At 43.4% G+C, this 15,910-nt stretch overlaps 1 protein-coding gene across 1 annotated transcript in view; it reads right to left on the reverse strand.

The window, feature by feature from the left end:
* Positions 1–15,910, reverse strand: part of LOC132122160 (trinucleotide repeat-containing gene 6B protein-like) — a 48,843-nt gene that overhangs the window by 22,769 nt on the left and 10,164 nt on the right. The window contains exons 3-5 of the mRNA XM_059532099.1: positions 14,659–14,680; positions 10,502–10,852; positions 3,032–5,839 (exon numbers count right to left, since the gene is read on the reverse strand). Of these exons, the coding sequence (XP_059388082.1) occupies positions 3,032–5,839; positions 10,502–10,852; positions 14,659–14,680 (3,181 nt within the window). The remainder of the gene's footprint in view (positions 1–3,031; positions 5,840–10,501; positions 10,853–14,658; positions 14,681–15,910) is intronic.

Below are 15,910 nucleotides of genomic sequence, written 5' to 3' on the forward strand. Positions count from 1 at the left end.
TGTGTACGAAATGTGCTATATAAATAAACTTGCCTTGCCTTGAATGTTAATGCATTAACTAAGGTTAACTAATGAGGTCTTATTGTAAAGTGATACCTATTGGTTTTTATAGTTTAACTTTTATATATTTTTCTGTATTGCTTTGTTTTAAATGTTTAGTTATTTTTGTTATAAGAAAAAAAAAGTTATTTAACCTGTTATACTGTTATTCTGACCACTTTTTTTAAAAACAAATTTTCAATACCGTGATAATACCGTATACCGTGATAAAAGTATTATCAATTAACAGCAACAGGAAAATTTGATACCGGCATATCCCCAAGTAGAACTAGCATACACGTTTGAAAAGCCAGAAGTAAACGTCAGTTCTGTATAGGATGATTATTTTTATTTTACCTTAAAATTACACCAACTTAATTTGATTTAAAAATCACCTGCTGTAGCACACTGAAAAAAAGTGTTTCATTCATCCAATTGAAAAATTTGAGGGTAATGATTCACATCTATATTTTTTTTTTACTTGAGACAATAGTTATTTATTTTTAATAAATTATTACGCTATATATTTTTTATTGGATGAAACACTTTGCATCTTTGTTTTATATACCAACATTAATTGTTTTTAACATTTTGGAATAATGTAATAATATAGCATACTTTTATTTAGTCTCACTGGTAAAGACCTTTTTTTTTTACACCAAATTTAAAAATTTAAACAAATACTGAATGCTGATTAAGAAACATCTTATTGAATGTGTGTTGATTGTGTTGTTTGGATTGTAGAACTATACAGTTGTTGCCTTTAATTTCACATGATTACAGTTAATCTTTTCATTTAAGGCCAGTTCTATGTAGTTTCAACCCAATTCAAAAACAAAAGCTAAATGCTGATGTCTGTACCATCTATGTTTGTATTGAATGTAGGCTACTTACTGTGCAGTGACTGCCATTAATTTCAGATGGTTACGGTTATTGTTTTCAATAGCTAAAAGCAATTTTTGCCTATTAAATATTAAATAAACATCTTGTTTATGCACGCTTTCCTTCTTTCTTATTAGTTGCTTAAAGATAAATAAAAATAAATAAATAAATCGAAAATTGATATCGGAATCGGACAGTTTGCTTGTAAAAAAATCGATATCGGAATCGGCCATGAAAAATCATGATCGTGCAACCCTAGTTAAAATGCTTTGCATTGCACGACTTTCATGTTATACGTGCATCAGGTTTTCCAATGAAAAACACTTCCGCAAAGGATACACCTATGTATCCTCGCTCATGACTCGTCAGAAAGCCTCCTCACTCCTCGATCCTTGCCTCCTCGTGGTGCACTTAGAGAAATGAGATGTCCATCAAGATGCATGCACTCAATCAGCTTCCGGGTCATAAGATGGAGGACAGAGGATTAAGGAAACGAGAAGGGATATTGAGAAGCACCCAGAGTGTGTGCTCAGATATACTCCAGAACTCCTTTCGCAATACTTTGTTGTCACATACCGATCAGTCTGTGCAGTACTGCTTGTAGACACTAGGGAAGGTATATCCACCAAATATCATCGCATCGCTATATCATTGATATCATGATATGACACTTTCTTTCTTTTTTTGATGTAAAATAGGGGTGTCCCCGACTAAGGATTTTCATAGTCGAATCGGAATTTTCGAATCGTGTTGACATTCGACTGATAGTCAAATCATATGTTTGGGGGCGGGACAAAATACAGATACAAACGGGGGAAATAATGTTTTTATTTAAAGATAGTTAACACTTAACGTCGGTGAAACCATAACAATTAATATTTTTTACAATAGTGCTCTCATTATAAAGTTAGTCTATATGACAGTAGTTATTAATGTTCTGCATTTCTGTTTTGAGCTGCGCTCTTTAAATTCCTGCTGCCAAGATGCTCCTCTGTCGGTCACGGATTATGGAAAGTGAAACAAATCTATAGGGGTGGTAGGATTTATTCACGAACTTTAAAATATTAATTTGAGGCTTCTTTCTTTTCAGATTCTTATTCATGGCTTTATCATAATAGGCTGCATATTAACTTATTGTGAGAAAACAGCAAGTTTTATGTGAAATCAGACATTTGAGCTCACCCATATAGTCAAAATAGCATAATCATAACAGCCCGCGAATTTTCGACTGTGAGATTTATAGTCGAATCAGGCTCCTCGAATCGAAGCATCGAATCGTCGACTATTTGGGGTAACCCCTAATGTAAAAATGTATACCGGTACTATAGTGGATGGTATGATATGGCACACCCCATGTGGGTAACCAAACAGTTGCTGGTCCACATTAAATTGGATCGTAGGAAAAAATACTAAGGAAGTCACTGTGGACCAGCAGCTGTTTTGTTTTTACCATTCTTCAAAAAAGCATTTATGTTCAGCAGAAAAAATAAACTCCTTGGGGTTTAAAACAACTTTTGAGTGAGTAAATAATGGTATAAAAATAAAACAATATTACAAAAAAAGACATATTTCTTCAGAATTTTTATTTTAGGTGAACTATTCCTTTAATAATGATCAAACAAAACGCAAATAAAAAAAAAATATCACTCACTATTCTTCACTGAAGTTCTTAAAAAAAAAAAAAAAAAAGTTGTATTTGGAATCGATCTATATAGTGTTTTATTTTTATATTTGTTCATTCAATTTCTTGAATGCTACTGCTAAATAAACCTATTGTACCAGAAAATAAAAAAACAGTTTGTTTTATTGTATATTATGTGTATTAATATACATTAATATATTGTAATTTTTAATATCAAAGATAAAATAATGACATTTATCTTCGCCCACTTTGGCCTAAATATCTGCCTTTTTATTTTATTGTTACCTTGAAAGGCTTTTTCTTTATAATAGGGAAATTATTTTGGCTGTTATGCTCAGACAACTTGCAAAATAAACCAACATGACAAAGAATTGTGATAAAATCGTGATATTTCTAAAAAATAAAAATCATGATATATTTTTTTCCATTTAGCCCACCCCTACTTTAAAGAAAAGTGCACATTCTTACCTATTCCTGGCCCCTTGTTTGCTGAATGTGTAAGGTTCATGTCCCTATTTCCTAGGCCAGTTGGCATTCTTCCAGGTGGCTGCTGCTGTAGGGTTGGGGGTCCTTGCTGAGGGGACACTGATTGTGCCTGGACAGATGGGGCGTTGTTCTTATCCCACACACTTTTGTTGTTGTATTTGCTGGGGTCACCCCAAGCAGATGTTCCATCATCAATCTCCATTTTCCTGCTGATGGACTGTGGAGAAGGCTCCTCCCAACCACTGGGCTCTGATGTGTCTCCAGAGCCACTGGAAACTTGGGGTATGGGCCCTGAAGTCCACCCTGAACTTTGGCTCTGGGCTGAAGGACCTGCTGGTCTTCCCCAGCTCCCTTGCATGGCCCCTGTGTCCACTGACTGACACTGCTGAGGCTGTGATTGTTGTTGCTGCTGCTGTTGTGCCGGGCCTTTCTGTGAGGCCGATTGGCTGTTTGGCATCTGTGATGGGTGCATCTTCCCACCCCAGCCTTGGTGAGATTTGCCACCCATGTCTCCACCCGACCCTGTACCTCCAGTTCCCCATGTCCCTCTAGAAGCTTCCTCATCCCAACTAACCCATGTGCCCACTTCTGAGTCCCCACTAGTACCTCCACCACTCTTCCCATCTCCCCAACCCCCACTGCATGATTTGGCCTCATTCTCTCCCCAGTCACTGCTACCTCTTGTTCCCCAATTGCCCACATCCCCCCGTCCCATTTCTTTACAACTGCCTTTTCGTTTATCTTCCTGACTGTCTCCCCAGCCACTTCCTCCAGTTGATGGAGTACCCTGTGTTTGGAAATCTCCCCACCTGCCTGACGAGCTCCCTGCTCTAAATTCTCGCCACTCATTTCCTTCGCTGTCCCAATCTTTCCCTTTGCCTTCTGATGTAGCAGTCCCTCCCCAACCCCCAGGTGGCTTACCTTGTCCACCAACTGAACTACTTACAACACCTACAGATTGTGAGATGGCAGGGTTTTGGATATTGACACCCGAGGGTGGAGGGCCTCTGGCATGCAAAGAAGAACTGCTGTTGCTACTACTGTTTTCCCAACCTTCACCAGGGGAAACAGCAGGTGGCCCGAGGATGGAGTTTGAGTTCAAGTTGGCATCTAGAGCTGCATCTTGCAGCAGAGAGGAGGAAGATGGACCAGTAGTTGTGGTGGTAGATAAACCAGAGTACGGTTGAGTGGGGGCAGGTGCACTCATTGCAGATGAGGATTCTGCTCCACCTGGTGCCGCTGTTCTACCTCCTCCCTCCAAATCCCATGCCACATTCTGACGGATTTGTGTCTGACCCCAACCAGAGTTGGACAGCACCCTTGGATCCAAGTCAGACCGGCTAAGCAGATTCTGTAAGGTCACTTCAGGGTTGAGAGGTTGATGAGCGCGGTGGTGGCCATGGTGCTGATTGCCACTTCTGGAGTTTCCTCCACCACTGGAAGATGAGGTACCTCCCCCACCTCTGCTACCCCGGCCTCCCCACTCACTTGAGTCTCCTGCTCCTACATCCCCAATGCCTTTCTGATTGTCCCAAGCTCTTGTCATAGTTGAAGGTGTGGAGGAGGAAGTCGTCGGGTTACCGACACTGCCACCACTGCTGCTGTTACTGCTCAAACCATCTTTCCCACCTGGATTGCTGACACCCCCAACACCACTTGATGTCCCCCATTCCCCAACCAACATATGGTCCCCACCCCATGCTCCCTGAGATACCCCGGGGGTCTGAGCGACACTTGCAGTTCCCCACGCACTTGCCCCTGTCAAATCTCCTTGATCATCCTGACCGGCATAACCCCATGCTTTTCTGCCTTCAGCAGACACGGAGCTCCCTCCTGCTCCATCCTCCCAAGATTCAGTCCTTGAGGCACCCGTTTTGGAGTTTGAAGGGAAAGGCTGAGCTCTCCAAAATGTTGAGCTGGTGGAGGAGGAAGACGAAGTGGAGCCGTCCCCTCCACCTGTGCTTCCAGAGTTAATTTCAGCCCCCTCTGTCAACCCTTTGTTTTTTGGTCCTGCTCCTGGTTCCAGTGCTGCACCACCCCACTCTCCACAGGGTGGATCTCTGTCTCTGGATTGCATTTGGTGAAGTTGGTGCTGATGAGAGGCTTGATTCACAGAAAGAGGGTTGCTGGCAGACAAAGATGAGCTTTGGAGGGAAGAGGAGCCACCCTCTGTTGCAACTGTCCCAGCCCCTTCCTGTACCAGGGCAGGCCAAGCAGAAGGATTGGCATTAGGGGTAAAATTGGCACCTGGAATCCCACAGCTGACACTAAGGGAGCTATCGGAGCTCCCTGGTAGAGTGGCAGCTTTGGATATGGGGGGCAATGAGCCTGCTGCTACTGCATTCCCCCCTATTAGTTCATGGGAGGATGAAGCCCAAACACTACCAGACTGCATACATTCATTTGGTGAACCGGAGGATGTGGGTGGGGAGGGGCTGCCAGAATTCACTCTTTTCCTCCCGTTTCCTCCTCCCACAACTTTCGGTTGTTGCTGGAGATGCCTCTCACCCCATGAGGTGCTGCAGTTCAGAATTCCGCTACTGTCCGCACCTCCGGTTCCTGCTGTATCCCCTGCCTTTGACCCATCCCCAGCAGCAATACTGGGCCATTCCTCCAGGTCTGACCGGTCTACTATCATCTTTTCTCTGCCCTGAGAGAGGGGTTGGCTGCCAGAGCTGTTCCCCCACATGGAATTTGCATAATTTGAAGAAGAAGCAGCAGCGATTGATGAGGATGACGACGTATGGGGCAGTGAGGGCGCAGCTGGACCCAAAAGGCCCTGGATTGGATCTGGAAACAAAACACCAAACTCTTCATGAACCTCCAAGATTTTATTCTTATGACACACAACCTATATGTATATAAACTAAACCAATATGATAGAAAGAAGTCTCAAAATCTTAAAGGGAAGGTTCATCATTTACTCACCTATGCCATTCCAAACCTGCATGACTTCTGTGAAACACAAAAGATATTTTGAAGAACTACTTCTGTCCAATTAAAAGCTTAGTTTACTATGAAATGAAAACTTCTAGATAATTTACTCACCCCATGTCATCCAAGATGTTTACATCTTTCTTTATTCAGTCGAAAAGAATTTTAGGTTTTTGATGACAACATGGCTAGGATCATTATCCTTATAGTGGACTTCAATGGCTACCAAACGGTTGAAGGTCAAAAAAGGGCTCTACACGATACCAGACGAGGAATAAGGGTCTTATCTAGTGAAACGATCCATCATTTTCTTAAAACCTTAAAAAACAACCTTGCACTGCTCTGCGACGCGCATCCATGACTTCACGTAATACATAATCAAAACTCCTGTTTTTGTAAACGGCATTTGACTTTGCGGTACCCCTCCTTGAACTGCCACCTTAACGTGGTGGAGGGGTTTGAGTACCCGAATGACCCTAGGAGCTATGTTGTCCGGGGCTATATGCCCCTGGTAGGGTCTCCCAAGGCAAACAGGTCCTAGGCGACGGGTCAGACTAAGAGCGGTTCAGAACCCCTTTATGAGAAGACTAAATCTAAGGACCGTGACGTCGCCCGGTATGGCGCAGCCGGGGCCCCACCCTGGAGCCAGGCCCGGGGTTGGGGCTCGTATGCGAGCGCCTGGTGGCCGGGCCTCTCCCCACGGGGTCCGGCCGGGCTCAGCCCGAAGGAGCGACGTGGGGCCGCCTTCCCGTGGGCTCACCACCTACAGGAGGGACCGTAAGGGGCCGGTGCTTAGACAATCGGGCGGCAGTCGAAGGCGGGGGCCTCGACAGCCCGATCCCTGGACACGGAAACTAGCTCTAGGGACGTGGAACGTCACCTCACTGGCGGGGAAGGAGCCCGAGATTGTGCGTGAGGTTGAGAGGTTCCGACTAGCGATAGTCGGGCTCACCTCTACGCACAGCTTGGGCTCTGGAACCACACTCCTCGAGAGAGGATGGACTCTTCACCACTCTGGAGTTGCCCATGGTGAGAGGCGGCGGGCTGGTGTGGGTTTGCTTATAGCCCCCCAGCTCAGCTGCCATGTGTTGGAGTTTACCCCGGTGAACGAGAGGGTCGCTTCCCTGCGCCTTCGGGTCGGGGATAGGTCTCTCACTGTCGTTTGTGCCTACGGGCCGAACGGCAGTGCAGAGTACCCGGCCTTCTTGGAGTCTCTGGGAGGGGTGCTGGAAAGTGCTCCGACTGGGGACTCCGTCGTTTTACTGGGGGACTTCAACGCCCATGTGGGCAACGACAGTGACACCTGGAGGGGCGTGATTGGGAGGAACGGCCCCCCTGATCTGAACCCGAGCGGTGTTCAGTTATTGGACTTCTGTGCTAGTTACAGCTTGTCCATAACGAACACCATGTTCAAGCATAAGGGTGTCCATCAGTACACGTGGCACCAGGACACCCTAGGCCGTAGGTCGATGATCGACTTTGTGGTCGTTTCATCCGACCTCCGGCCGTATGTCTTGGACACTCGGGTGAAGACAGGGGCGGAGCTGTCAACCGATCACCACCTGGTGGTGAGTTGGATCCGATGGCGGGGGAGGAAGCTGGACAGACTCGGCAGACCCAAACGTACTGTGAGGGTCTGCTGGGAACGTTTGGCCGAGTCTCCTGTCAGAGAGATCTTCAACTCCCACCTCCGGCAGAGCTTCGACCGGATCCCGAGGGAGGCTGGAGATATTGAGTCCGAGTGGACCATGTTCTCCACCTCCATTGTCGAAGCGGCCGCTCGGAGCTGTGGCCGTAAGGTTTCCGGTGCCTGTCGAGGTGGCAATCCCCGAACCCGGTGGTGGACACCGGAAGTAAGGGATGCCGTCAAGCTGAAGGAGGAGTCCTATCGGGCCTGGTTGGCTTGTGGGACTCCTGAGGCAGCTGACAGGTACCGGCAGGCCAAGCGGACTACAGCCCGGGTGGTTGTGGAGGCAAAAACTCGGGCCTGGGAGGAGTTCGGTGAGGCCATGGAGAAGGACTATCGGTCAGCCTCGAAGAGATTCTGGCAAACCGTCCGGCGCCTCAAGAGAGGGAAGCAGTGCCCTACCAACGCTGTTTACAGTAAAGGTGGGGAGCTGTTGACCTCAACTGGGGATGTCGTTGGACGGTGGAAGGAATACTTCGAGGATCTCCTCAATCCCGCTGTCACGTCTTCCATTGAGGAAGCAGAGGCTGAGGGCTCAGATGTGGACTCGTCCATCACCCAAGCTGAAGTCACCGAGGTAGTCAAGAAACTCCTCGGTGGCAAGGCACCGGGGGTGGATGAGATCCGCCCTGAGTACCTCAAGTCTCTGGATGTTGTGGGGCTGTCTTGGCTGACACGCCTCTGCAGCATCGCGTGGCAGTCGGGGACGGTGCCTCTGGGATGGCAGACCGGGGTGGTGGTCCCTCATTTTAAGAAGGGGGACCGGAGGGTGTGTTCCAACTACAGGGGGATCACACTTCTCAGCCTCCCTGGGAAAGTCTATGCCAGGGTATTGGAGAGGAGAATCCGGCCGATAGTAGAACCTCGGATTCAGGAGGAACAGTGTGGTTTTCGTCCAGGCCGTGGAACACTGGACCAGCTCTATACCCTCTACAGGGTGCTGGAGGGTTCATGGGAGTTTGCCCAACCAGTCCACATGTGCTTTGTGGATTTGGAGAAGGCATTCGACTGTGTCCCTCGCGGCGGCCTGTGGAGGGTGCTCCGGGAGTATGGGGTCCGGGGCCCTTTGCTAAGGGCTATCCGGTCCCTGTACGACCGGAGCAGGAGCTTGGTTCGTATTGCCAGCAGTAAGTCAGACTTGTTCCCGGTGCGTGTTGGACTCCGGCAGGGCTGCCCTTTGTCGCCGGTTCTGTTCATGATTTTTATGGACAGAATTTCTAGGCGCAGCCAGGGGCCGGAGGGGGTCAGGTTTGGTGACGACACGATTTCGTCTCTGCTCTTTGCGGATGATGTTGTCGTGTTGGCCTCATCAAGCCAGGACCTTCAGCATGCACTGGGACGGTTTGCAGCCGAGTGTGAAGCGGCTGGGATGAGAATCAGCACCTCCAAATCCGAGGCCATGGTCCTCAGTCGGAAAAGGGTGGCTTGCCCACTTCAGGTTGATGGAGAGTTCCTGCCTCAAGTGGAGGAGTTTAAGTATCTTGGGGTCTTGTTCACGAGTGAGGGAAGGATGGAACGGGAGATTGACAGACGGATCGGTGCAGCTTCTGCAGTAATGCGGTCGATGTACCGGTCTGTCGTGGTGAAGAAAGAGCTGAGCCGCAAGGCGAAGCTCTCGATTTACTGGTCAATCTACGTTCCTACTCTCACCTATGGTCATGAGCTTTGGGTCATGACCGAAAGGACAAGATCCCGGATACAGGCGGCCGAAATGAGCCTTCTCCGCAGGGTGGCTGGGCGATCCCTTAGAGATAGGGTGAGAAGCTCAGTCACCCGGGAGGAGCTCAGAGTAGAGCCACTGCTCCTCCACATCGAGAGGGGTCAGCTGAGGTGGCTCGGGCATCTGTTCCGGATGCCTCCTGGACGCCTTCCCAGGAAGGTGTTCCGGGCGCGTCCCACTGGGAGGAGACCCCGGGGTAGACCTAGGACACGCTGGAGAGACTATGTCTCCCGGCTGGCCTGGGAACGCCTCGGTGTCCCCCCAGAAGAGCTGGAGGAAGTGTCTAGGGAGAGGGAAGTCTGGGGTTCTCTGCTTAGACTGCTGCCCCCGCGACCCGGCCCCGGATAAGCGGAAGAAGATGGATGGATGGATGGCATTTGACTTTGCACGTTTGACTTATAAACACTGAGTCGGTACTTCCGCCTAAGTCACACGTGACATTTTAAACTTGATTACGTATAAAGTGAAATACGTATTGTATAGAGCCCTTTGAAGCTGCACTGAAACTGTAATTTTGACCTTTAACTATTTGGTAGCTGCTGAAGTCTATTATAAGGAGAATAATCCTGGAATGTTTTCATTAAAAACATTAATTTCTTTTCAACTGGAGAAAGAAAGATCTTGGATAACATTGGGGTGAGTAAATTATCAGGAAATTTTCCATTGAGTCATTGAGTTTCAAAACAATACTGGACTCGGAAAACATTTTGGTCTTGGATCTTCATTGTATTGACGCATATTTATCAAAGTATCTTTAAAGTGTTTCGCAGAAAAAATGCATTTTTAAGAACTTTCATTTTTGCAGTAAGCTATAGCCTCCCTCAAAAGAAATGTGTACACTACAGCGTGCAAGTATAATGCAAGTATACAGCACACAATGAGTATTCTAAAATTTGAAATGGACTGGTACAATACCTTGCAATGTGTTTGGAGTTGAGCAACATTTACATCATTAACATTCACATTTAAAAAAAACTGAAATCAAACCTGTATAATGTATGTAAATAACTTTTTGTTTGTGATCTCTTTCACATAAAGATCTTTAAATAAAGAGCCTTAAAAAACAAAGTTTCTCTTTTTCCATTAGTCAAATGATTCACTTGATTCTTACCTGAGGCAGAAGCCACTGTTTCATTGGGGCTGTCTCCCCCGCTGTTGCCTCCCCCCAGCAGCATGGAGGACAGTGGTGGCTGGCCCCTCTTCAGTAGCACTTTATGGTCCTGCTGGCAACGGAATCGAGGGGGCACTTCACGGGGCATGTAGCGCTGAGAATTCTGTGTGCTGGGGGAGGGCGTTCCGTTGGCCACCGCCGGCCGCTTAGCATTGTTCCCACCCTGAGGGAGGGCGCCAGCAGCCGCGGTGGCAGTGGATGGGGTTGAAGAGAGGACGGGTCCAGGGCTGGGGGAAGCTGAGTTGGGGGTGGCAGGAGACTGTGCTGATGGAGGCTTGGTCAATTCTGGCACTGTGTAGTGGAAAATTTAGGGGGCAAATGAGAGCAGAACTGCAGAAAAGCTACATTCAGGTAAAGAATAGGAATGGTTGGGCGATATGAGCAAAAATGAATCTCTGTATTTTTTGGCTGATTTGCAATATATGGTAGCCTGTATACCGTATTTTTCGGACTATAATTCGCACTGGACTATAAGTCGCATTTATTTAGAACCAAGAACCAAGAGAAAACAGAGCGAGAGGGCTCTCTATGTTTTCAGGGGTAGATTACAGGAGCAATGAGCACCATAGAGCGCCCTCTAGCGGATGTAGACGGTAATGTTTTCTCCTGGTTCATTTCTCTTGGTTCATGTCAAATTAATTTTGATAAGTCGCACCTGACTATAAGTCGCAGGACCAGCCAAACTATAAAAAAAAAATTGCGACTTATAGTCCGGAAAATACGGTATCTCTGTAATTTGGATTTGGATTAAAGTCATAAAATGTATGTAGGCATATATTATGTGCAAAAAAGGGTTAAAATCACATTACATTCTAACATTTCAATTTAAAAACTAAAATAATCCTTTTAAAGTAGAAGTTACTAAACTAAAAATGTAAATAATAACACTAATTGAGTAAAAAGGTTATTTTGATTACCCCATTACACTTTACAGTTAGTGTTATCTTACCAAAGCAATTACCTGTAGGTTTAAAATTCTATGTCACGTTTATTGTGCAACTACAAATATTTCAGCAAAATGTATATTTTAGTCAGTTATTGTGCTCCTATTTCATTGTGCTAAGTCTGTTTGCTGCACATGCGCGTGGCGACGCTCATTCTAAATGAAGTCTGTGGAGTTTAGCGGGGAATCGCAAATCAAAAGCTAATTGCACACACTGACAGCAACTTTTATAGATGGAGAATATACCTGTGAAATGCAAGTTATGCATTAAGAAAAACAGCACATCTCCAACGCACTAAACAGCGCATCTCTGTCAGCCTCATACGCTGCCTTTCTGAGCATCTGACAGGGCGATAGCGATTCACTTTGAACTGAAACTATAGGTGGTTATGCATTTAGGAGAGAAATAAATGCAGAAATGATTTAAACGCAAAACCAAAAAAAAAAAACACACTCTAATTGGATGAACTCATCTTAGTGAGGGTTAGCATAGTTTATACTGACAAATCGTACCAGTGTACTTTGAGGTCAAAATGCATAACCACTACGCAAAATGCGTCCAGGTTGGCAGGCCTGTGTTTGCCTCAAAACTTCATTTAGTCCATTTACTGTAACTACACATGGAACACTGTGTTCTCCACAGACCATTATTACTGACACAAAACGATAAACGCTGGAAATATTTAAAACCGTAAATCAATATATGGTGGCTAGTTATGATGTCCCTAAGTTAACATTAGCTATGTTTTGTGCAAGAATAAGCACCATTTATGTTGACTGTCTTATACTCTCTCTGTGACACACACACAGACACACTTCACATACATGCATTAAGCAAAAAAATACCACAGAAAGTTAGTCAACATCACACGAAGAGAGCCAATTTTCACCTCTAAAAATCAGCATGATTACAAATGTGATACTGATTTTATGCAAGTTCAATGAACAAGAAGTTAATATTAAGAGACTTGTTTTAGACACCATACTGCCTGTTTTTGTTTTTACGCAAACAAAAAATTATTCTAAGCACAGAGACAGCGCTGTTTTGCATCTCTGAGCAAAATGGCAGTGTTTCGATCCTGAATGAATCAACCGTTTAAATGATTAAGTTCAATTACAATTAATCACTTATTAGCAGTGACTTGCTGCCACCTACTGGCGGTTTTAATTACACACTTTAAGCATCTTTCATTTTTAAAATAACTGTAAATATCAGTAGTCAATGTTTTATGTTTAAAACAACAAAACAGTGTGTAAAGAAACCTACATCTAAATGCCTCTTCAGATGCAGCTTCTGTGTTTCCTCTGCATTGTAGGTAGACTTGTACTGGTATTCGGTAATGCGGTATATCACTGTAATGAATATGCACAATATTTTTATCGTGGGCACTTATAAATACAGCGAATAATGCAGACAGTGCAGTCCTTACCCTGGAAACCCCATAAATAAAGCAGCTGACTACTTTCTAAAACATATTTAAATAGCCATTCAGATTTGTGTATTTTCTATGATGTTCATCACAGAGCCAAATACTTAAGTATTAAGACTTAATAGGCTATTTTAATCTGTACTACAACATGCCATAGATAGTTTTAAAGTGTTTTGATTTTTTTTATTGTTAATTCACACTTTACATTAGGGCTTCATTTTTAACATTAGTTAATTCGTTGGTTAACAAACTGCCAATGAAGAATTCTTCTGAACATTCATTAATCTTAGGTATTCCAATATTTAATAACACGTTGTTAAAATGTAAAGCTGCAACTGTTATTTAATGAGCTAAACATGAACTAAGATTTATATTTTTTTTAAACAAAAATTATTAACTTCTGTAGCAAATGTAGCTATTTCTCATTGTGAATGTTAATGGTTAACTAATGAGATTGTAAAGTGATACCTATTGGTCTTTATAGTTCTTCTGCACTTATTTTTGTTATTAGAAAAAAGTTATTTAACCTATTATACTATATTTTGAGCACTTCTTTAAACTAAATTTCAATACCGTGATAATACCATTTACGGTGATAAAAGTATGAGCAATTAATCGCAACAGGAAAATTTGATACCAGCATATCCCTAATTGTAGGGCTGGTCCGAACACCATTTTTTGAGCTTCGAAGCTCCGGAAGTAATCAACACCGCATATTCTAAGCTTCGGAAGGAGGGGTCTGAACATATTCTTCTCTTAACACTGTATCTACCCCAGAGGTGAGCTGCTTTTGATTTCTATCACTGCTGTGAACTGACCAGCACACAGAATATGAAGGGTATCAAAAACAAGTTTTACACACCCACACACACACACACACACACACACACACACACACAAGTACGTAGAGAGACACTTAAGAGGGTTTATACTCCAAAGAACTAATTTCATGTTGTAGAAAAATGTGTTGAAAAATTGTGTATGGTCTCTTGTTCTTGTTCCAAGTTACCTTCCTGTCCACTAATTTTTGCCTCTTACAAAAGACAAAAAGCCTTTCAAGATGACAATAAAGGTTTATGTCATGCTTGAGCTTTAGTAAGGCTGAAACTTTAGTGTAGTAACATTAGTGAAAGTTAAGTTGCACGACATAAATGCAATATTTAGGCATTGTTATTATTTTTATTACTATTGTTTTGATTTGTGCCTTAGCTTTAGTTTGTAAATATTTCGTTTCCCTTTTTAAAGTAATATGAAATTGATTTTTATATTTCTTGACTTATGCCTTAGATTAAACCTGTTATGTTTACCTTTTTAATGTAATGTGAAATTGATTTGTATTTTTATTTATTTTTTTATTTTTAATTTTTTTTTATATTTGGATTTGGATTTTGAATGCAATTTGGCAACTGCATTTATTAAATGGGTTTATTTTCATAGTTATTAATGTACGCAATTTCAGCAATACATTTTTTTCTAAAAAGTAAACAAATTAGTTGTTTATTTTAAGAGACCTATTTTATTTTCTCTTGTATCTTTAGTAATGCTCTTTAATAAAGAAAATTAATTAATTGATGGAATAATCGGTTGAATACTCGATTACTAAAATAATCGATATCTGCAGCCCTAGATATCAGTAGACAGTACAAACATGAAAGACGAAAAGCACCATTAAAAAATGCAAAAACTATTTGAAAACACTTCACAAGAATACAGAATGTAGTTACCTTTATTTTTTTGCTCTGCAACCTGAAACAAGGAAAAAAATAGTCAGTATGACATTTAAAATTACACTACAGAACAATGTTTGCTAAGACAATGTCTGAGTTTTATTCCTCCATAGACTTGTGCCACGCATGTCCTGATGACAGATATCATGATGCTGCTGAATGGATGATTCTGACTCAGAAACATTGACAGCCAATCAGAATCCACCCAACATCAATGAGTTTGAGAATTCACAGCAGCAGGTGACAGCTCACGCTTAGAATATTGTCCACTGGTGTAGTGTTGTCAAAAGACCCGGTACTTCGGTACCAAGTCGGTACTAAAAGAATGTAAATGTGACGGTACCAGGTTTCTTTAAGTACCGGTAGTAACGAGGTCCCGTTCAAACCCGGTTCAGCGCTATGATTTCCGCGAAGCAGAAAAAGAGGACGGAATCTCAAAATCCAGTCATGAAAATGAAACTTACATTTTAATATGGACAGTCATGGAATTTGTCAAAGTTAGCATAAATTAATCAAATCAAATCTCCATATGCACCAGTATCTGTAAATGTTAAGCCGCAAAAGTTGTTTGAAATATGAATCCGTGTTCTGCGCATCTGTGTGAATTAATGAATGGCAGAGACGTGCGGGTTTGTTTACTACATAGACTGAAGCACATGACGCTTGCGTTAATTTCAGCATCTGAGCTTCAGAGTTCTCTCTCCATCAAGCGATCTGAACTTTCCACTTCATCTCAATGGACGCACAGCGCACCTGTATTTGATGCTCTGTAAACTCTTTGTGAAGGCACACGACTCACTGTCGCTTTAATGATAGCGCTGTTTCTCACACATGCAAAGAGAGAGAGAGAGAGAGTCTTACCACGCTGAATCGACACGCTTTATGTAAACTATTCTTTGTTGTCTTCTCCTTTCAAAATAATGGAGTTCATTTAGAATTATTCATATTCATTTTCGAACAAGCAGAAGACATAACGGTTTCTCCGGTAGTGGGCGGAGCTAATGCGCAAATGGCAATGTCATTGGCTGGCGCTGATCTCTTACCGTCCCTGTTTTGATTTCATCAAATCATTTTGACTGAACGCAGACAACGTGATTAATATTCATGAACCCAGCAGCTCATCAATTCATAGTGCATTGTACAACCCGAATTCCGGAAAAGTTGGGACGTTTTTTAAATTTTAATAAAATGAAAACTAAAAGACTTTCAAATCACATGAGCCAATATTTTATTCACAATAGAACATAGA

Source organism: Carassius carassius, chromosome 40 (assembly GCF_963082965.1).
Source record: "Carassius carassius chromosome 40, fCarCar2.1, whole genome shotgun sequence".
Classification (NCBI taxonomy): domain Eukaryota; kingdom Metazoa; phylum Chordata; class Actinopteri; order Cypriniformes; family Cyprinidae; genus Carassius; species Carassius carassius.